Here is a 16662-nt window from a genome sequence, read left to right as displayed (position 1 = left end):
ATCCCGAATAGGTGCAAACCTCAGATGAAGAAGAAAGGTCCTCAGACTGTGTGGAACACCACACCTAAGAGGTCAACCTCTGCACAAGACTAAGTGACTTCTGAGCATTGATGGAAAAGCCCAAGTCATGTAGAAGGGTCACGGAGGGCTGAAGATATCCGGTGACTAGCACAAGGTGAGCTGCTTTCACTAGTCAGTTGTCCAAGCACAGACATAGATAAACTCCTGATCTTCAGAGTAAATATGCCGCCAAAGCTTCCATGAAATCTTGTAGGGGACTGGTTTGACCACATGGCAGGGATTGGAACCTGTCCATTCTCATAAAGAAGTTCAAAAGCCTGAGCGCCGGAATTGTCTGATCTATTCATCGTTCCTAGAATCAAAGAAGTAAAGGGAATACAATCCCCTTACTTCCTGAATCTAGAATCTCTTTACTTCTTGAATTTATTTTACCAGTTCTAGTACCCTACTAATACAGGCAGAATGACCGTGGCTAGCTAAAGAAGCTGATGAAATGCTCATGTAAAAAAGGCATGATTCATTTTACATGAAGCCCACCTAAAAAAAAAGATTTAGAGAGGAAAAACAAGCTGGGATCTATTTAAAAATATACTGTCCCCGCACCAGCCTTGTTAAAAGAATTATTAACCAAAACTAACATATGCTCTTTGAATTGAAATGCAATTTGGAAAGCCAACTTTGCCTGGCAAAAGGAAGAATTGAAGTATTAAAACAAGCATTTGCAATGCAATAGGTCTCGCATTAGGAACGTTTGAGCTATTGGTATTGTAAATGACAATTTTTTTATTTATGTTTTGTTTTTGAAAATAGCGAAATTAATAGCTTTGTCATTTACAATGCCAATAGTTATAACTTTCGCAAATGTGACACCTATAGCATTTGTAATGCAATATGTGTTGTATTTACGTGACTTACATGTATTGATATTACAAATAACAATGGCTTTTAATTTTTTTTCAATAATTAATACTCAAATAAAAGTTATTGTAATTTGGCAATAACTTAAAGTTTTGTAAATAACTTTTGTGAAGATTATGTTCAGTGTATTTTATTGTGACGAAAATCCAAGAACAGAAGTGAAATATTAACATCTTTTTGTCACATTTGTAATAAAGCTTGAAACATTGAGGGAACATATTTGAACCAGGTGTTGTTGAATGGTTGCACAGATTGATGCCGTGGTAGCGCTGAGTGATGTTGTGATGGCGAACGAGTGATGCTGTGGCGTTCAGTGATGCTGTAGTAGCGCATAGTGATGTTTTGTTATGCCATGCTATGTTTTGTTATGCTACGCTATGTTTTGTTGTGTTTTATTATGCTATGCTTTGTTTTGCTATTCTATCTTTTGTTATGCTATGCTTTATTATGCTATGTTTTGTTTTGCTATGCTTTGTTATGCTATGCTATGCTGTGTTTTGTTATGCTATGCTATGCTATGCTTTGTTGTTATGCTATGCTATGTTTTTGCTATGCTTTGCAATGCTATGTTTTGTTATGTATGCTGTGTTGTGCTATGTTTTGTTATGCTATGCTTTGTTTTATGTTAAGCTATGCTAAGCTTTGTTTTGTTATGCTATGCTATGCTATGCTGTGCTGTGCTCTGTTATGCTATGCTTCGTTATACTATGCTGTTTTGTTTTGCTATGCTTTCTTATGTTATGCTATGCTTTGTTATGATAAGCTATGTTTTGTTTTGTTATGCTAATGTTTTGTTGTGTTTTAATATGCTATGCTTTGTTTTGCAATTCTATGGTATGTTATGCTATGTTGTGTTATGCTATGCTCTGCTTTGTTATGCTCTTTTGTTATGCTAAGCTTTGTTTTGTTATGCTATGCTATGTTTTGTTATGCTATGTTTTGTTAAGTTATGCTTTGTTTTGTTCTGCTATGCTTCGTTATACTATGCTATGTTTTGCTATCCTATGCTTTTTTTGTTATGCTATGCTGTTGAGTGTGTGTGTGAGGGTGGGTGAGGGGGTGTGAGGGTGAGGGAGGTGAGGGGGTGGGGGTGTGAGGGTGAGGGAGGGTGAGGGGGTGTGAGGGGGGTGTGAGGGTGAGGGTGTGTGAGGGTGAGGGGGTGAGGGTGGGTGAGGGTGTGTGAGGGTGAGGGGGTGAGGTGAGGGGGCTAGGGTGTGTGAGTGAGGGTGTGTGACGGTGAGGGTGTGTGAGGGTGAGGGGGTGTGAGGGTGAGGGGGGTGAGAGGGTGAGGGGGTGTGAGGGTGAGTGGGTGTGAGGGTGAGTGGGTGGAGGGTGAAGTGGGTGTGAGGGTGAGTGGGGGTGTGAGGGTGAGGGGTGAGGGGTGCGAGGGTGTGGGGATGTGAGGCTGAGGGGGTGTGAGGCTGAGGGGGTGTGAGGCTGAGGGGGAGTGAGGGTGAGGGTGTGTGAGGGTGATGGGTGTGGTGGGGGTGTGAGGGTGAGGGGGTGTGAGGGTGTGTGAGGGTGAGGGGGTGTGAGGGTGTGTGAGGGTGAGGGTGTGTGAGGGTGAGGGGGTGAGAGGGTGAGGGGGTGAGAGGGTGGGGGGGTGAGAGGGTGGGGGGGGGGAGGGGGGTTAGGGGAGGGGGGAGGGGGTGAGGGGGGAGGGGGAAGGGGGTGAGGGAGAGGGGGAGAGAGGAGAGGAAGAGGGGGAGGGGGGTGAGGAAGAGGGGGAGAGGGTGATGGGGTGAGAGGGTGAGGGGGTGTGAGGGTGAGGGGCTGTGAGGGTGAGGGGCTGTCGTGAGGGTGAGCTGTGAGAGTAGGGGGGGGGTGAGAGTGAGGGGGGTGATGATGAGGGTGAGGGGGTGTGAGGGTGGGGGGTGTGAGGGTGAGGGGGTGTGAGGGTGAGGGGGGGTGAGGGGGTGTGAGGGGGTGTGAGGGTGAGGGGGTGAGGGTGAGGGGGTGAGGGTGAGGGGGGTGAGGGTGAGAGGGTGAGGGGGGTAGGGAGTGAGGGCGATGGTGTGTGAGGTGAGGGTGTGTGGGAGGGTGAGGGTGTGTTGGGGGTGAGGGTGTGTGGGGGTGTGAGGGTGTGTGGGGGTGTGAGGGTGCGGGGTGTGTGGGATGTGAGGCTGAGGGGGTGTGAGGCTGAGGGGGAGTGAGGGTGATGGGTGTGGTGAGGGTGAGGGAGGGTGAGGTGTGTGAGGGTGAGGGTGGGTGAGGGTGTCGTGAGGGTGAGGCGGGTGAGGTGAGGGGGCTAGGGTGTGTGAGTGAGGGGTGGTGCGGTGAGGGTGTGTGAGGGTGAGTGGGTGTGAGGGTGAGTGGGGGTGTGAGGGTAAGGGGTGGGGGGTGTGGGGATGTGAGGCTGAGGGGGTGTGAGGCTGAGGGGGAGTGAGGGTGAGGGTGTGTGAGGGTGATGGGTGTGGTGGGGGTGTGAGGGTGAGGGGGTGTGAGGGTGAGGGGGGGTGAGGGTGTGTGAGGGTGAGGGGGTGTGAGGGTGAGTGAGGGTGAGGGGGTGAGGGTGAGGGGGTGAAAGGGTGAGGGGGAGAGGGAGAGGGGAGGGGGGGAGGGGGAGAGGGAGAGGGGGAGAGGGGGAGAGGGAGAGGGGGAGGGGGAGAGGGGAAGAGGGGGAGGGAAAGGGGAAGAGGGTGGGGAAGAGGGGGAGGAAGAGGGGGAGAGGGTGAAGGGGGTGTGAGGGTGAGGGGGTGTGAATGTGAGGGGCTGTGTGGGTGAGGGGGTGTGAGGGGGCGTGAGGGTGAGGGGGTGTGAGGGTGAGGGTGAGGGGGTGATGGTGAGGGGGTGATGGTGAGGGTGAGGGGGTGTGAGGGTGAGGGTGAGTGGGTGAGGGTGAGGGGGGTGAGGGTGAGGGGGGTGAGGGTGAGGGGGGTGAGGGAGTGAGGGCGATGGTGTGTGAGGGTGAGGGTGTGTGGGAGGGTGAGGGTGTGTGGGGGTGTGAGGGTGTGTGGGGGTGTGGGGATGTGAGGCTGAGGGGGTGTGAGGCTGAGGGGGAGTGAGGGTGATGGTGTGGTGGGGGTGTGAGGGTGAGGGGGTGTGAGGGTGAGGGGGTGTGAGGGTGAGGGGGTGTGAGGGTGAGGGGGTGTGAGGGGGAGTGAGGGTGTGTGAGGGGGAGGGGGTTTGAGGGTGAGGGAGGGTGAGGGTGTAGGAGGGTGAGGGTGAAGGAGGGTGAGGGTGACAGGGGTGAGAGGGTGTGTGAGGGTGAGAGGGTGTGTGAGGGTGAGAGGGTGTGAGAGGGTGAGAGGGTGTGTGAGGGTGAGAGGGTGTGTGAGGGTTTGAGGGTGTGTGAGGGTGAGAGGGTGTGTGAGGGTGAGTGAGGGTGTGAGGGGGTGAGAGGGTGTGAGGGGGTAAGAGGGTGTGTGAGGGTGAGAGGGTGTGTGAGGGAGAGAGGGTGTGTGAGGGAGAGAGGGTGTGTGAGGGTAAGAGGGTGTGTGAGGGTAAGAGGGTGTGTGAGGGTGAGAGGGTGTGTGAGAGTGAGGGGGTGTGAGGGTGAGAGGGGGGTGAGGATGAGGGGGTGTGAGGGTGAGGATGAGGGGGTGTGAGGGTGAGGGGGTAAGGGGGTTAGGGGGTGAGAGGGTGAGGGGTGCGAGGGTGTGGGGGTGTGGGGATGTGAGGCTGAGGGGGTGTGAGGCTGAGGGGGTGTGAGGCTGAGGGGGTGTGAGGCTGAGGGGGTGTGAGGGTGATGGGTGTGGTGGGAGTGTGAGGGTGAGGGGGTGTGAGGGTGAGGGGGTGTGAGGGTGAGGGGGTGTGAGGGTGAGGGGGTGTGAGGGTGAGGGGGAGTGAGGGTGAGGGGGAGTGAGGGTGTGTGAGGGGAGGGTGTGTGAGGGGAGGGGGCGGGTTGGGGAGGGGGTTTGAGGGTGAGGGTGTGAGGGTGAAGGAGGGTGAGGGTTATGGGGTGAGGGGGGTGCGAGGGGGTGAGAGGGTGTGTGAGGGTGAGAGGGTGTGTGAGGGTGAGAGGGTGTGTGAGGGTGAGAGGGTGTGTGAGGGTGAGAGGGTGTGTGAGGGTGAGTGAGGGTGTGTGAGAGTGAGGGGGTGTGAGGGTGAGAGGGGTGTGAGGGTGGGAGGGGGTGTGAGGGTGAGAGGGGGTGTGAGGGTGAGAGGGTGTGTGAGGATGAGGGTGAGAGGGTGTGAGGATGAGGGGTGTGAGGGTGAGTGGGGGTGTGAGGGTGAGGGGTGTGAGGGTGAGGGGTGTGAGGGTGAGGGGGTGTGAGAGTGAGGGGGTGTGAAGGGGTGGGTGAGGGTCGGTGAGGGGGGTGAGGGGGTCTGTGAGGGGGCGTGAGGGTGAGGGGGTGTGAGGGTGATGGGGCGTGAGGGTGATGGGGCGTGAGGGTGATGGGGTGTGAGGGTGGTGGGGCGTGAGAGTGGTGGGGCGTGAGGGTGTGGGGGTGTGAGGGTGTGGGGGTGTGAGGGGGTGAGGGTGTGTGGGGGGTGAGGGTGATAGGGTTGTGGGGGGTGAGGGTGATAGGGTTGTGGGGGTGAGGGTGTGAGGGTGAGTGAAGGTGTTTGAGGGTGGGTGAGGGTGAGTGAGGTTGTGTGATGACGTGTGAGGGTGTGTGAAGAGGTGTGAGGGTGTGTGAGGAGGTGTGAGGGGGTGTGAGGAGGTGTGAGGGTGTGTGAGGAGGTGTGAGGGTGTGTGAGGAGGTGTGAGGGTGAGGGTCCGAAGTAAATGGTGGCAGGGCAGGCATCATAAGACTGAGAGAAGAGACTGTGTGATGACTGCGTTGGTCAGTTTCAGATTCAGGAGGGGCAGAGTCAGCACAGGGGGGCTGGGGAGCGGCAGCCTTTGAAGTCTGCTGCCGAGGCACAGACAAATGGTGGTGTGTGATTTGGCTGGCGATGTGCACGTGCATCAGATCAAAGGAAGGGTGGGAGGGACATTGGCGAGCGAGGGGTGAGGGGGTGTGCAGCCTGGTGAGCTGAAGTGGCAGAGAGGTGGAGCGTGGCGCGGGCACACGAGCGCGTGGTTGTGCTCACATGCACTGTGTCCGATCCGCAGTTTTGTTAGACTTTTTAGGTCGCCTACTATAATCTCACCAACAAGCATTGCTAAAGCAATGCCTTAGGCTCGTCCTAAAAAATATATATCTGAGTGCCTACATTGAACCTGACTATGTCAGGAGCCTCAATGAGACAGGACATCAGAGTGTAGATGTGGCCAATATGGTTACCAGAAGCTGTTCAAGGGGACTATAATGTGGCCCAAGTATTTGGGACCAAGAGTTGGTGGCATGTTTAAATTGTGCCCTGGTATTCGATGGTCGCTGGGCTCACTTAAAGGTCTTGGGTGACCATCTTCAATTTTGCATTAGGGAGTCATGTTAAATTGTGCACATCCTTGCGCTGGAGAAGCCTCCTGATATTAGACTATTCCCAAAACGCGCAAGTGCAGAAACTATATCTCATGGAAAGAGGATTAACATGTTGCCCAAAAGCAACAGCAGTATTACATTTTGCACCACTGATAACTGTAACGGTTTCTGTTGGGTCAGCTTTGCACTAGCACACAGTGATCAATGACTGTATTTTTAAATGTATACAAAGAACAAGTGAGATTTTGTATCCGGTTCAATTCACAAGACTTGCTTTCATTATGAAACACTTTCTGTTGGGTTTATTTTTTTTTTTTAGTTTTGCACCAACACACAGCAATCAATGACTTTTTTGGGGGGATTTATACAATGAACAAGTGGGATTTTCTATCTGGTCCTATACATAAGACTTGCTTCCAGTATGAAACAATATTGGAGAATCGCAGCCTTCAGTTATTTCATATTGATCTGACTGTGCCGTCATCATCATGCAGTGGCATTGACCAAGACAAACACATATCTCAAATACTAGTATTTTGACGTCTTGAGTTCTTGATTTACTCTGAGGAAGGTCATAATGAACAGGAAGCCTTTCACAAATTCTTACATACACATTAGCCAAACAACAGCTTGTGCTTGCTTTCGTTACCTGCTAGCTGTCCAGGACTGGTTGAAGATGGAGGTGTCACTGAAAGCGTTGCAAAGTATGAGGGACTGGACCCGAGGGGACTTGTGGGTGTATTCAGCAAACTTCTGAGCCAAAAAACCTCCTAAAGAAGCCCCAAAAAGATGCACCTATTGGTGATTAAATACAAAATTACAATTCTAGATTATTTTCAATAACCAACGTGAATATGAGACATATGCTCGATTAACCTACTTCTGTTGTTACCCTCATGTTCACCTCAATCCCACTGTTGGGCCTCTCAGTTCTTATGAAATTTTAATTGCATTATCCCCTAGTGTCCTAATCTACTTACTCGATTTAGGGTTCCATTAAACTCTGAAGCCAGCAAAAGGAGACATGTTTATACTACACAAATAATAGAAAAGAACGAAAATAAATACTGAATCTGCTATATTCATGTTCACTAAACATTTAAATAGAGGAGCATATTGATAACCAATATATCCAAGAACCCATAGCCTACATACCAACCAAGCATCTTTGACTGCAGTTCAATTCATTTTTATATATCACATGCCCAACAAAATTCCAATTTCAAAGCTGTGTGCAATCATACCCCAAAGAGCAAAAAAAGCGAGTGAAATTAATGGAAAGTGACATTTAAGATGAATCAATTTCTGAGATAGTTCTCATCCCTTCACAACGTGTTTGTAAATGCAGCTTTTAACAGCCATGGCCAAAGTAGCCCGTGGGAGGCTGCAATCATTATGACCCCATCCATGCCCAGACTCCTACTAACCCATCCAGACCTCGCAGCCTCCAAAGCTTTTTCACCAAACCAGAAAGAGGCAACTCCCAATGACAGTGGGAAAACGGTGAGGCTTTTGTGACTGAGAATAAAATAATCTGAATTGTAAGATGAAGGATATTACAAGTTGTAAAGTAATTGCCTCGACCAACTATATGCTGCCAAAGAGAACATTCAGAGGTCACAAAACTTAGACATTATGTGCAATATCCTCCAATATGGGCTGTTTTATTCCGTTAAATAAAGGGGTCAAACCTGCACACTCCGAACTTCCACAAACCCATTTTAAATATTGTGGTATCTTGCACCTTCTGATGAAAGAGTTCCAGGCTGCGTATATGAAATCTGTACTGAGAAAATAAACCCAACAATATGCAAGCTGGGTTCCGTCTCTCGCATCACACAAACGTTCAGCACGAATTACTGGATTTTTAGATCAATAAGTCCAAAAGAATGAAGATCGAAGATCTAGACTATTATCAAAGCAAGCTATTTTAAACCTGGTCTGTAGTTGTGGCAAGAGGCACTGTAACATCAAACCAGAAGGTAAAAGTTATTTATCTCCAACAGTAGTTTTCCAGTGTTGGTATCTTTCATAGATTTAAATGTTTGATACATTCTCAGTCGATGACGAGCACGTCCCACTGTAACTTTAAAGAACAAGTTATTTACCTTCAGTAACTCTCTTTCTGACAGAAGCTACCTAACAGCAAATTTATCATCTTTTGAATATTCCCCATGAATCAGGCTGGATCTGGAAACCTTTCAGCAATACCTCTGCATGTTGCTAGGTGACACAGTGGGCTGCGCACTGATGACATTCTGTTCTAAAAATTATGTGTGAGGTGCCATTCGTGCTCGCTGATGTCAGTTGCTTTTGAGGTGGTCTGTTCCCTCAGACACAGAGCCTCACAACAAGCTTACTTTGACCAGTGTGCAGATTCTTAACTTGGAATCTTATTAACCACTTCGGCGCTGATGACTAGCTCAGCTCGTCATGAGTTGCGCCGCTCATGATGAGCTGAGCTCGTCATTTAACGCGCGTTTTTAAAAAAAAACGCCGCGTACAGCGGGAAAAGCCGCCGCGCGCATGCGGTTAAAGGATAGAGTGCCATTCACGGAATGGGGATGGGGGAGGACGGGTGCATCAGTAAGGAATCTGCGCTTAGATAGAGTCTCTAACAGAAAGAATGTTACCGAAGGTAAGTAACCTTTTCTTCTGATAAAGACTTCTAACCGCGGATACATCACCTTCTGAATAGATACCAGAGCAGTACCTACTAGAAGGTGGGGCGGTGAAAGGACTCAAACCAAAAAGTACTGTAGAATTGACTGGGCAAAATGGTCCTCTCTGTGAACCTGGCTATCCAGAGAGTAGTGCTTCATGAATGTATGGAGTGATGCCCATGTAGCTGCCGGACAGATGTTCAAGACAGGAACTCTGCAAACCAACACAGTGGCAATAGCTTTGGCTCTGGTTGAATGAACTCGCAGCACTTTCACGGGCTGCTTTGTGGCCAACAATTAGCAGATTTGAATGCAGAGCACAATCCAGCAGAAGATGTTCCTTTTCTGCACAATCTTGCCTTTTTTTCCTCTCTGGCGAACACCACAAAGAACTAATTGTCCACTCGGTGGTCTTGGTTACCACAAATGTTAAAGCCAAGTGCTCTTTTGGGGTTCAAGTCATGGGGTCTCTCCCCTTTCTTAGTAGGGTGAGGTGGAGCAAAGAATGCCGGTAAGATGATATTTTGACCAACGTGGAACAGCATCACAACTTTCACAAGAAGGATGCTCGTGTCCGTAGAACCAGTTTGTCTAGGAAGAAGATGGAGTATGGCGGGTTGACACGGAGACCCGCACACTCACCTACACGCTGTAATGAAGTTAAGGCAAAGAGGACAACGTCTTCTGGGTGAGATGCCACAAAAGACAGATATGAAGCAGCTCAAAGGCAGCACACATCAATTATGGACCAAGTTCAAGTCCCACTGTCTCAAAACAAATGGAGAGGAAAAACATGTTGTAGGCCTTTCAAAAATCACTTCACAGCAGATAATTTAAATAATAAGGACTGACCTGGTAACCACAAAAAGGCTGAAAAATAACCTTAAACTAAGCCCAGAGTAAAACCTGGCTAGGCGAAAGAGCGAAAGGCAACAAACAACAAAACGTCAGATAACTTTGCCTGGAGGCAGTCAGTCTGCAGTGTGCCAAAACAAACAAGTTAAAAATGTGCCCAATTGACAGGCATATACTGCATTTGTCAAGGGATATCTGGCTACCAAGAGGACCACAACCATCTCTGGGGAAAGGTTGAAGGTGTCCAGCTTTGCCGCTCAATTTCCAAGAATTAAGGTTGAGACTGCGAAGGCCCGGGTGCAGGAACATGCCCGGTTGCTGCAGCAGCAGATGCTCCCAGTGGGGCAGCCTGATCAGAGGACAGATGCTCATGCCTAGGAGCTCTGGATACCATCCCCTCTATGCTTGATCCGGGGCCACTAAAATGACTTTGAGACGATTGGTCCTGATCTTCTTCTGAACTCGGGTCAGAAGTGTTATTGGTAGGAAGGCATACAAGAGTCCCAAGTTCCACCCTAGATGGAATGAATCCTAGCGAAGAGATGCCTTGGAAAATCCAACACACAGAACTGTTAACATTGTGGGTTCTCTGCGTTGGCAAATAGATTGAGTAAGGTTCCTACTCATTTGTGGAACAGTCCTTGTGCCACCTCACATAACCATAGTAACAGACTGCAACACAGGTTTCAAGGATAAACTACTAGTAAAAACATTAAAGCAATAGTGTTACAATACTAATTTAAAGTATACAACAGCAAGTATTAAGGGGGTCAAATGGAGGGCCCATAAGTCATACAAGAACAAGGTTTAGATTCCATGGGGCGGAACCCTTTGTGGAATTACTCTTTTAAGATCTCATTTATTTATAAAGTTTTATACAGCGCGGACTTGATCCCGAAGGATATCAGAGCGCTTTACAGTTTGATGGAAATGAAGGTAACAGATCAGTACATGAGTCAAATAGGGAATATACATAGGCATTGACTCAAATAGTGCACACATAACAGACCATATATAAACCTGGAGTAAGCGAAGAGTGGGCTAATCGATGAACCAATGACAAAAGGGGAGCAAATACAATAGTAAAATACAAGTTTGACAACCAATACTGTAGTATGTCCGATGCGATTAGAGCGGACAATCACTCCTCTTGTTAAGGTAAGAACTTATTCATGGGAAATCATTTTGCTTCCAAGTCGAAAGCAACCTTGGAAGAGATTCTACGGATTTATGTTGAAAGAGAGTTCCAGATTTGTGGTGCAGAGCCCAAGAAGGATCACTGGCAAGTTCTCTTTTTGCGGAAGATCTGGGGTTTCAAGAAGAAGGAATTAGCACTCCGACGGTCTACTCCCTCTGGATAGTTCTAGGTTTTGAGCAAGGTAGTTAGAGGGCAAACCAGGCTGCACAGGATAATGGTGAGCGAGGCAGGTAGAGAGAAAACCAGGCCGCACACTTCCATGAAGGACTTAATTACTGAAATTTTAAATAAAGAAATGTGTTGCCTATTATGAAGATAGCTCGCTGCTGCGGCTAGATGTAACCCTATGGATGTGAATGCTAGGCACCAATTTGCAAATGAAGCAAGTAACAGACAATGTTTTGTAGTGTGGTATTAAAGGGATTAATGTGTTTTGAGTGACAGTAGCATACAAATCTTTTCCACTTAGCTGCGTAGCATGCTAAAGTGGCAGGCTTCTTTAACCCCTCCTATGAGCCACGGTTCTCGTGTGCTGATGACGAGCTCGTCATGACCGTTAGAATGCTCAGGTGCGGGGCTTATTCCCAACCTGTGCTGGGCATTCTAAAGAACGGGTGTGGTCATGACGAGATCAGCTCGTCATGAGCACCGGGGCGCTGTGCGCACCCCCTCTCCCCCCAGCACAGAGGGGGAAATCAGCCCCGCAGCCAAGGGGTTAAGAATAAATGGTCATACATTTAGGTGGGAGATTGAGGTATCTGAATTGTATGACCTCAGGAGCCAGATTGCCAGTTTGAGCAATTTAGGATCTGGGTGCCTGATTTCTCCATGGTTTTGAGTGAAGAGATCCTCCCTGTTGAGGAGCTTCCCATGGGGATTTACAGACAGGTCCAGTAAAGTCGTGATCCAAAGCTGACAAACCCATGCGGGAGCTACCAGTACGAGTGTGAGAGACATTTGCCTGAGCTTCTGAACCAGAAATGGAAGGAGAGGAGAGAAGGAAAAGCTTAGGAAAATGTCCAAGAAAAATTATGCCACTGGATTGTGGGTGTGGGAGTGATAAGTGCAGCAGCCAATCAACACTAGATCTTCTAAATGACACGATGACTGAGACCACTGTTGAGATAAGGACACATGTGTAGTCATACATGGGGTACTATGGCAATGCAGGAGGCCATCATGCCTAATAGACACACGACTGCCCTGACTGAGTTGGTGATTTGATTGAAACAGGGATATTTATGCATGGAAAGACTGGATTCTTGCAGTATAGGCTAGGACTATTATGTGTGTTTAGACTAGCCCCTAGATAAGGCTGAACCTGTAGGGGTTCAAGATGAGACCTAGTTGAATTGATGGTGAACCCTAAGCGATGAAGCAGATCTATTGTGTAGGAAAGTAGGATCTTCTTCTTATGGTTACCCCCACGTTTTGCTTGATGTTATACTGTATTTCACTGGTCTGACTGGGATCAGTCTACCTATCAGTCTATCTGCTTTCTCCCTAAAATGTTATGTCATGTAGCCAGGTACACTCCAGATTGGATACTGGGGTACACTTAAATGTCCATAGTACATGATACACATGTACCCAGGGCATAGGTACCCCAGAGGCCTCCCATGGGCTGAAGCATGTATTATGCTACCCAGGAGAGCCCTGTTCAAAATTTAACTACAGGCCTGCCAGTATATGTTGGTGACGCAGACCGACATATAGGTAGAGGTGCATTATATGCTTGCGTACAATGCAACAGCTGCAACAAACCATGTCATGTTTAGTATCAAACACCTTGGAATCATACCTTCACACTGGTAACCGGTGTGAGAGGTAAGATTCCACCCTTCAGAAGCTAGCTTCGTGGGACCCTGATCTTCCCGGTACCAGCCTTCTGGAACCGGACAGCACAAAATGGTTGCTGCGACCAGAGACACATTTCTGCCGTCCTGCTGCTGGTGCCAAGCTTGAGCAGAGGAAGGCACCACAATAGGCATCCTGTCATAGGGAGGTGTGACAACCTCCCAGACAGGATTTAGTGTATTTGAGCTGGGTGAATGCTCTTCCAAAGTGCTTGAAAGTCTGCACAAGGGGCACTTTGGTGTCCCTGTGCATAGTCCAGCTCAAACAAATTCTGGGAGCCTTTGGCTCCTGATGTGGCGTGAATCTGGACAAAGGGAGAAACGTCCCCACTGTCCTGATCCTCCCTTGAATCTGTCCAACCCTCTCCTGTGGGTACAAAAGGGTTTTCCTGGAGGTAGGACCCTAGATTCGACATGGACAACATTCTGAACAAGAAACCACTGACCTTCGACCGTCTGGACACTCTGGACTTTGCTGGACTTTGCTGGACTTTGACTGGGCCTGACTTAGTCTCCCTCTCCGTCCAAAGCATTGTCTATGCCATTCCACCACACAGGCTCCGTGCAGGACCTGTGGAGCATCAAGTACAACTGATGTATCTCCCTTGGGGTGAAGGAGTGATTCCCCTGCGTTTGCAGGCACCGTAACGCAACTGACCAGACTGCTGATCCTGAGCTCCAGCAAAGCAGGAGGTGGGCCCCTACGTTCCTTGAGCCAAGTTGAGGCCAGTATCCCTCGTGGGGACCGCATAACCCGAACCCCTGAGCACGGCGTACATTTGCAAGTGCATATGATTGTTGGTGTTCTCCAACTACGTGCTTTGGGCGGTCGATAGCCCAAACCTCTGCACATATTTCATACAAAGGACTTCTGCCTCCTCGCACTTTGTGCCTTGCAATCTGTTACTCTGTGAAAGTGCTTAAGGTCCCCTCGCGACTCCTGTGCCTTTGGCCTGTGGGTCCATTTGAGGAACAACACTGATTTTCCCGGGCTCCCCTGGTTGCTCCAGGCCTGCCCTGACTACCCTTGCTGTGGTGAGTCTCCTGGTCCTTGCTGGGCCAGACCGTAACCTTTCTTAACCTTCTTCGTGGGTTGCCGTTGCCAAGGCTTGTTGGTGCTCCCGTCGGACACCGACCCCTCAGCACTCAACATCCTTCGTGGGACAACTCGTATCCAGATCCTGGTTGTCCTAGACGTCTCCTGGTCCCTGCAGCTGTAGGGTTGAGGTCTCCTTCACACCTGGCATCAGTGGGCATTCGTCTACCGAGCCCCTGGACACTCCTGAGTGACTCTGTCCCCTCTGCTTTCAGGTTCCTTCCATCAAGAATCCACTTGCGGATTCCACTGGACACTTTTCTTCTTTCCAGCGGTGGCATTTCTTCGAAGACTCCCATTGAGAACGACAGCGCTTTGTGACGCCACTTCAGTCCTATGCACCCGGGTCATGATTCTTATACTACTATTTTAGTATATGGTTTGGTCTCCGCCGGGAGCCCACTGTGCTACTTACAATTGTTTCTGTGCTACAGTATTGTGTGCTTTGTGTTTATCTGCGTGTCACAGATACTGGTAGTTATTTAAGGTGTGTTATAATGATCAGGAATATGCTACTTACCAGTATGCATCTGTTCTTGGCATAGAGGGCTGCAGAGTGGTACATTTATGAATAGATCGCCATCTGGTGTTGGGCTCGGATGATTGCACTTGTTTTTCTCTTGTAGAAGTCTTTTGTAGTCACGAGGCTGGTGACTCCTCCGTTGGGTGATAGTGCGCATGGGCATCGGCTCCATCCTTAGATTGTTTTTTTCATAGTAGGGTTAGATGGAGTAGTATGATAGAATACAGAAAGAGATGCCCATGTAAGTATCTAAATAAGATAATGTTGTAACAGACACAGGTTTCCGGGGAGGTAGGGAGGGCATGTACCACTCTGCAGCCCTCTATGCCAAGAACAGATGCATACTAGTAAGTAGCATATTCCGTTCGAGGCATATGGGCTGCAGATGGTACATTTATGAATAGATTACACAGCAGTTACCTCCCTAGCGGTGGTCACCGGTGTCTGTTGCAACAGTTTGAAATAAAAATTTGAATACAGCCTGGCCCACCCTCGCTTGTTGTGTTGCTTGAACGTCAACACAATAGTGTTTTGTGAAGGTATGCGGTGTAGACCAAGTTGCTGCTCTGCATATGTCATCTAGGGGAATGTTCCCTAAGAATGCCATAGATGCCCCTATTTTGCGTGTAGAATGAGCTCTAGGGGGAACAGTTAATGTTCTTTTTGCTTTTATGTAACATTTGTATGCATTTTACGATCCAGGATTGCCTTTATGTGTTGGGGAAAACGCTACAAATAGTTGTTTAGTTTTCCTGAAAGTCTGAGTTCTTTCTATGTAGTATAATATTGCCCTTTTGACATCTAGTGTATGTAGGGCCCTCTCTGCTACCGTCTGTGGCTTTTGAAAAAAGACTGGTAGTTCCACTGGTTGATTGATGTGGAATGCTGAAATTACTTTAGGTAAGAACTTTGGATTTGTTCTAAGAACCACTTTATTCTGGTGTAACTGTAGAAATGGTTCTTGTATTGTTAATGCCTGTAACTCACTAACTCTCCTAAGGGAGGTAATGGCTATAAGGAAGGCCACCTTCCATGTAAGAAATTGTATTTCACACCTATGCATAGGTTCAAAAGGTGGCCCCATTAGTCTGGTGAGTACTATGTTAAGGTTCCAGACTGGAGAAGGTGGTAGTCTTGGTGGGATAACTCTTTTGAGTCCTACCATGAAAGCCTTAATTGCGGGCACCCTAAATAGGGATAGGTGTTGCCTGTTTTGCAGGTATGCTGCTATAGCTGCAAGATGTACTCTAATTGAAGTGTAAGCAAGGTTACATTGCTGTAAGTGTAGTAGGTAGCAAATGATATTTTGTGTAGATGCGTCCAGAGAGTTGATGTTGTTACTGTTACAGTATACAGCAAACCTTTTCCACTTTGCTGCATAGCAGGCTCTGGTGGTAGGACGTCTTGCTTGCTTGATAATTTCCATACAGTTTGGAGGTAAATGTAAATGTATATAAATGTATTGCGACTTATATAGCGCACGTATCACCCGAAGGTATCAAGGCGCTTGCTTAGGGAACCCGTCCTGGTATTCCCCTGTGAGATACCCCGGCAGGGTATCCACAAGGTGAAAGCCAGGCATCCCGCCGCGAGGGGCCGTAGTGGAGATTAAGCAAGCTATTGCCCAGAGTCGCAGAGTGTGACCCCGTGAGTCGAGTAGGCACCGGAGCGAGAATTGTCGAGTCCGTGGAATTTTTGAGCCCGAGACGGGGAATCGAACCCTGGTCTACGGCCGATCTCAGGTTCCGGGTCTGCCGCCTCTAACCACTGAGCCACGCTTCTCCACAGGTAGATTTAAGTATCCAAATTCTAAGATCTCAGGAGCCAGATCGCTAGGTTCAGTTGTTTGGGATCTGGGTGCATTATTTCTCCATGGTTCTGTGTAAGGTGCATGGGTGAGATTCTTAGTTTTTGGTGTGGCTCCTGTGAGAGCTGTAGGAGCGTGGTGAACCACGGCTGCCTTGCCCATGTGGGTGCCACTCGTATCATGGTCATTGAATGTTGTTGCAGTTTTCGAACCACTAATGGAATTAGTGGGAGAGGGGGAAAAGCGTATGCAAATTTGTTGGACCAATTTATCCATAATGCATTGCCCTGCAACAGGTGGTGTGGGTACCTGGATGCGAAGCTTTGGCATTTTGCGTTCTGATGAGTGGCAAAGAGATCTATCTCCGGTTGTCCCCATCTTTGGAAGAATGGTTGCAGTATTTGGTCGTG

General features: G+C 48.7%; 1 protein-coding gene across 1 annotated transcript in view; it reads right to left on the bottom strand.

The window, feature by feature from the left end:
- The window catches only part of SPG21 (SPG21 abhydrolase domain containing, maspardin), a 328125-nt gene that overhangs the window by 50480 nt on the left and 260983 nt on the right, over positions 1-16662 (bottom strand). The window contains exon 5 of the mRNA XM_078683092.1: positions 6904-7049. Within this exon, the coding sequence (XP_078539218.1) occupies positions 6904-7049 (146 nt within the window). The remainder of the gene's footprint in view (positions 1-6903; positions 7050-16662) is intronic.

The sequence above is a fragment of the Lissotriton helveticus genome, chromosome 3_1, assembly GCF_964261635.1.
Source record: "Lissotriton helveticus chromosome 3_1, aLisHel1.1, whole genome shotgun sequence".
Classification (NCBI taxonomy): domain Eukaryota; kingdom Metazoa; phylum Chordata; class Amphibia; order Caudata; family Salamandridae; genus Lissotriton; species Lissotriton helveticus.
The sequence above is the reverse complement of the archived record's forward strand: the minus strand, read 5'-3'. Positions and strand labels throughout refer to the sequence as shown.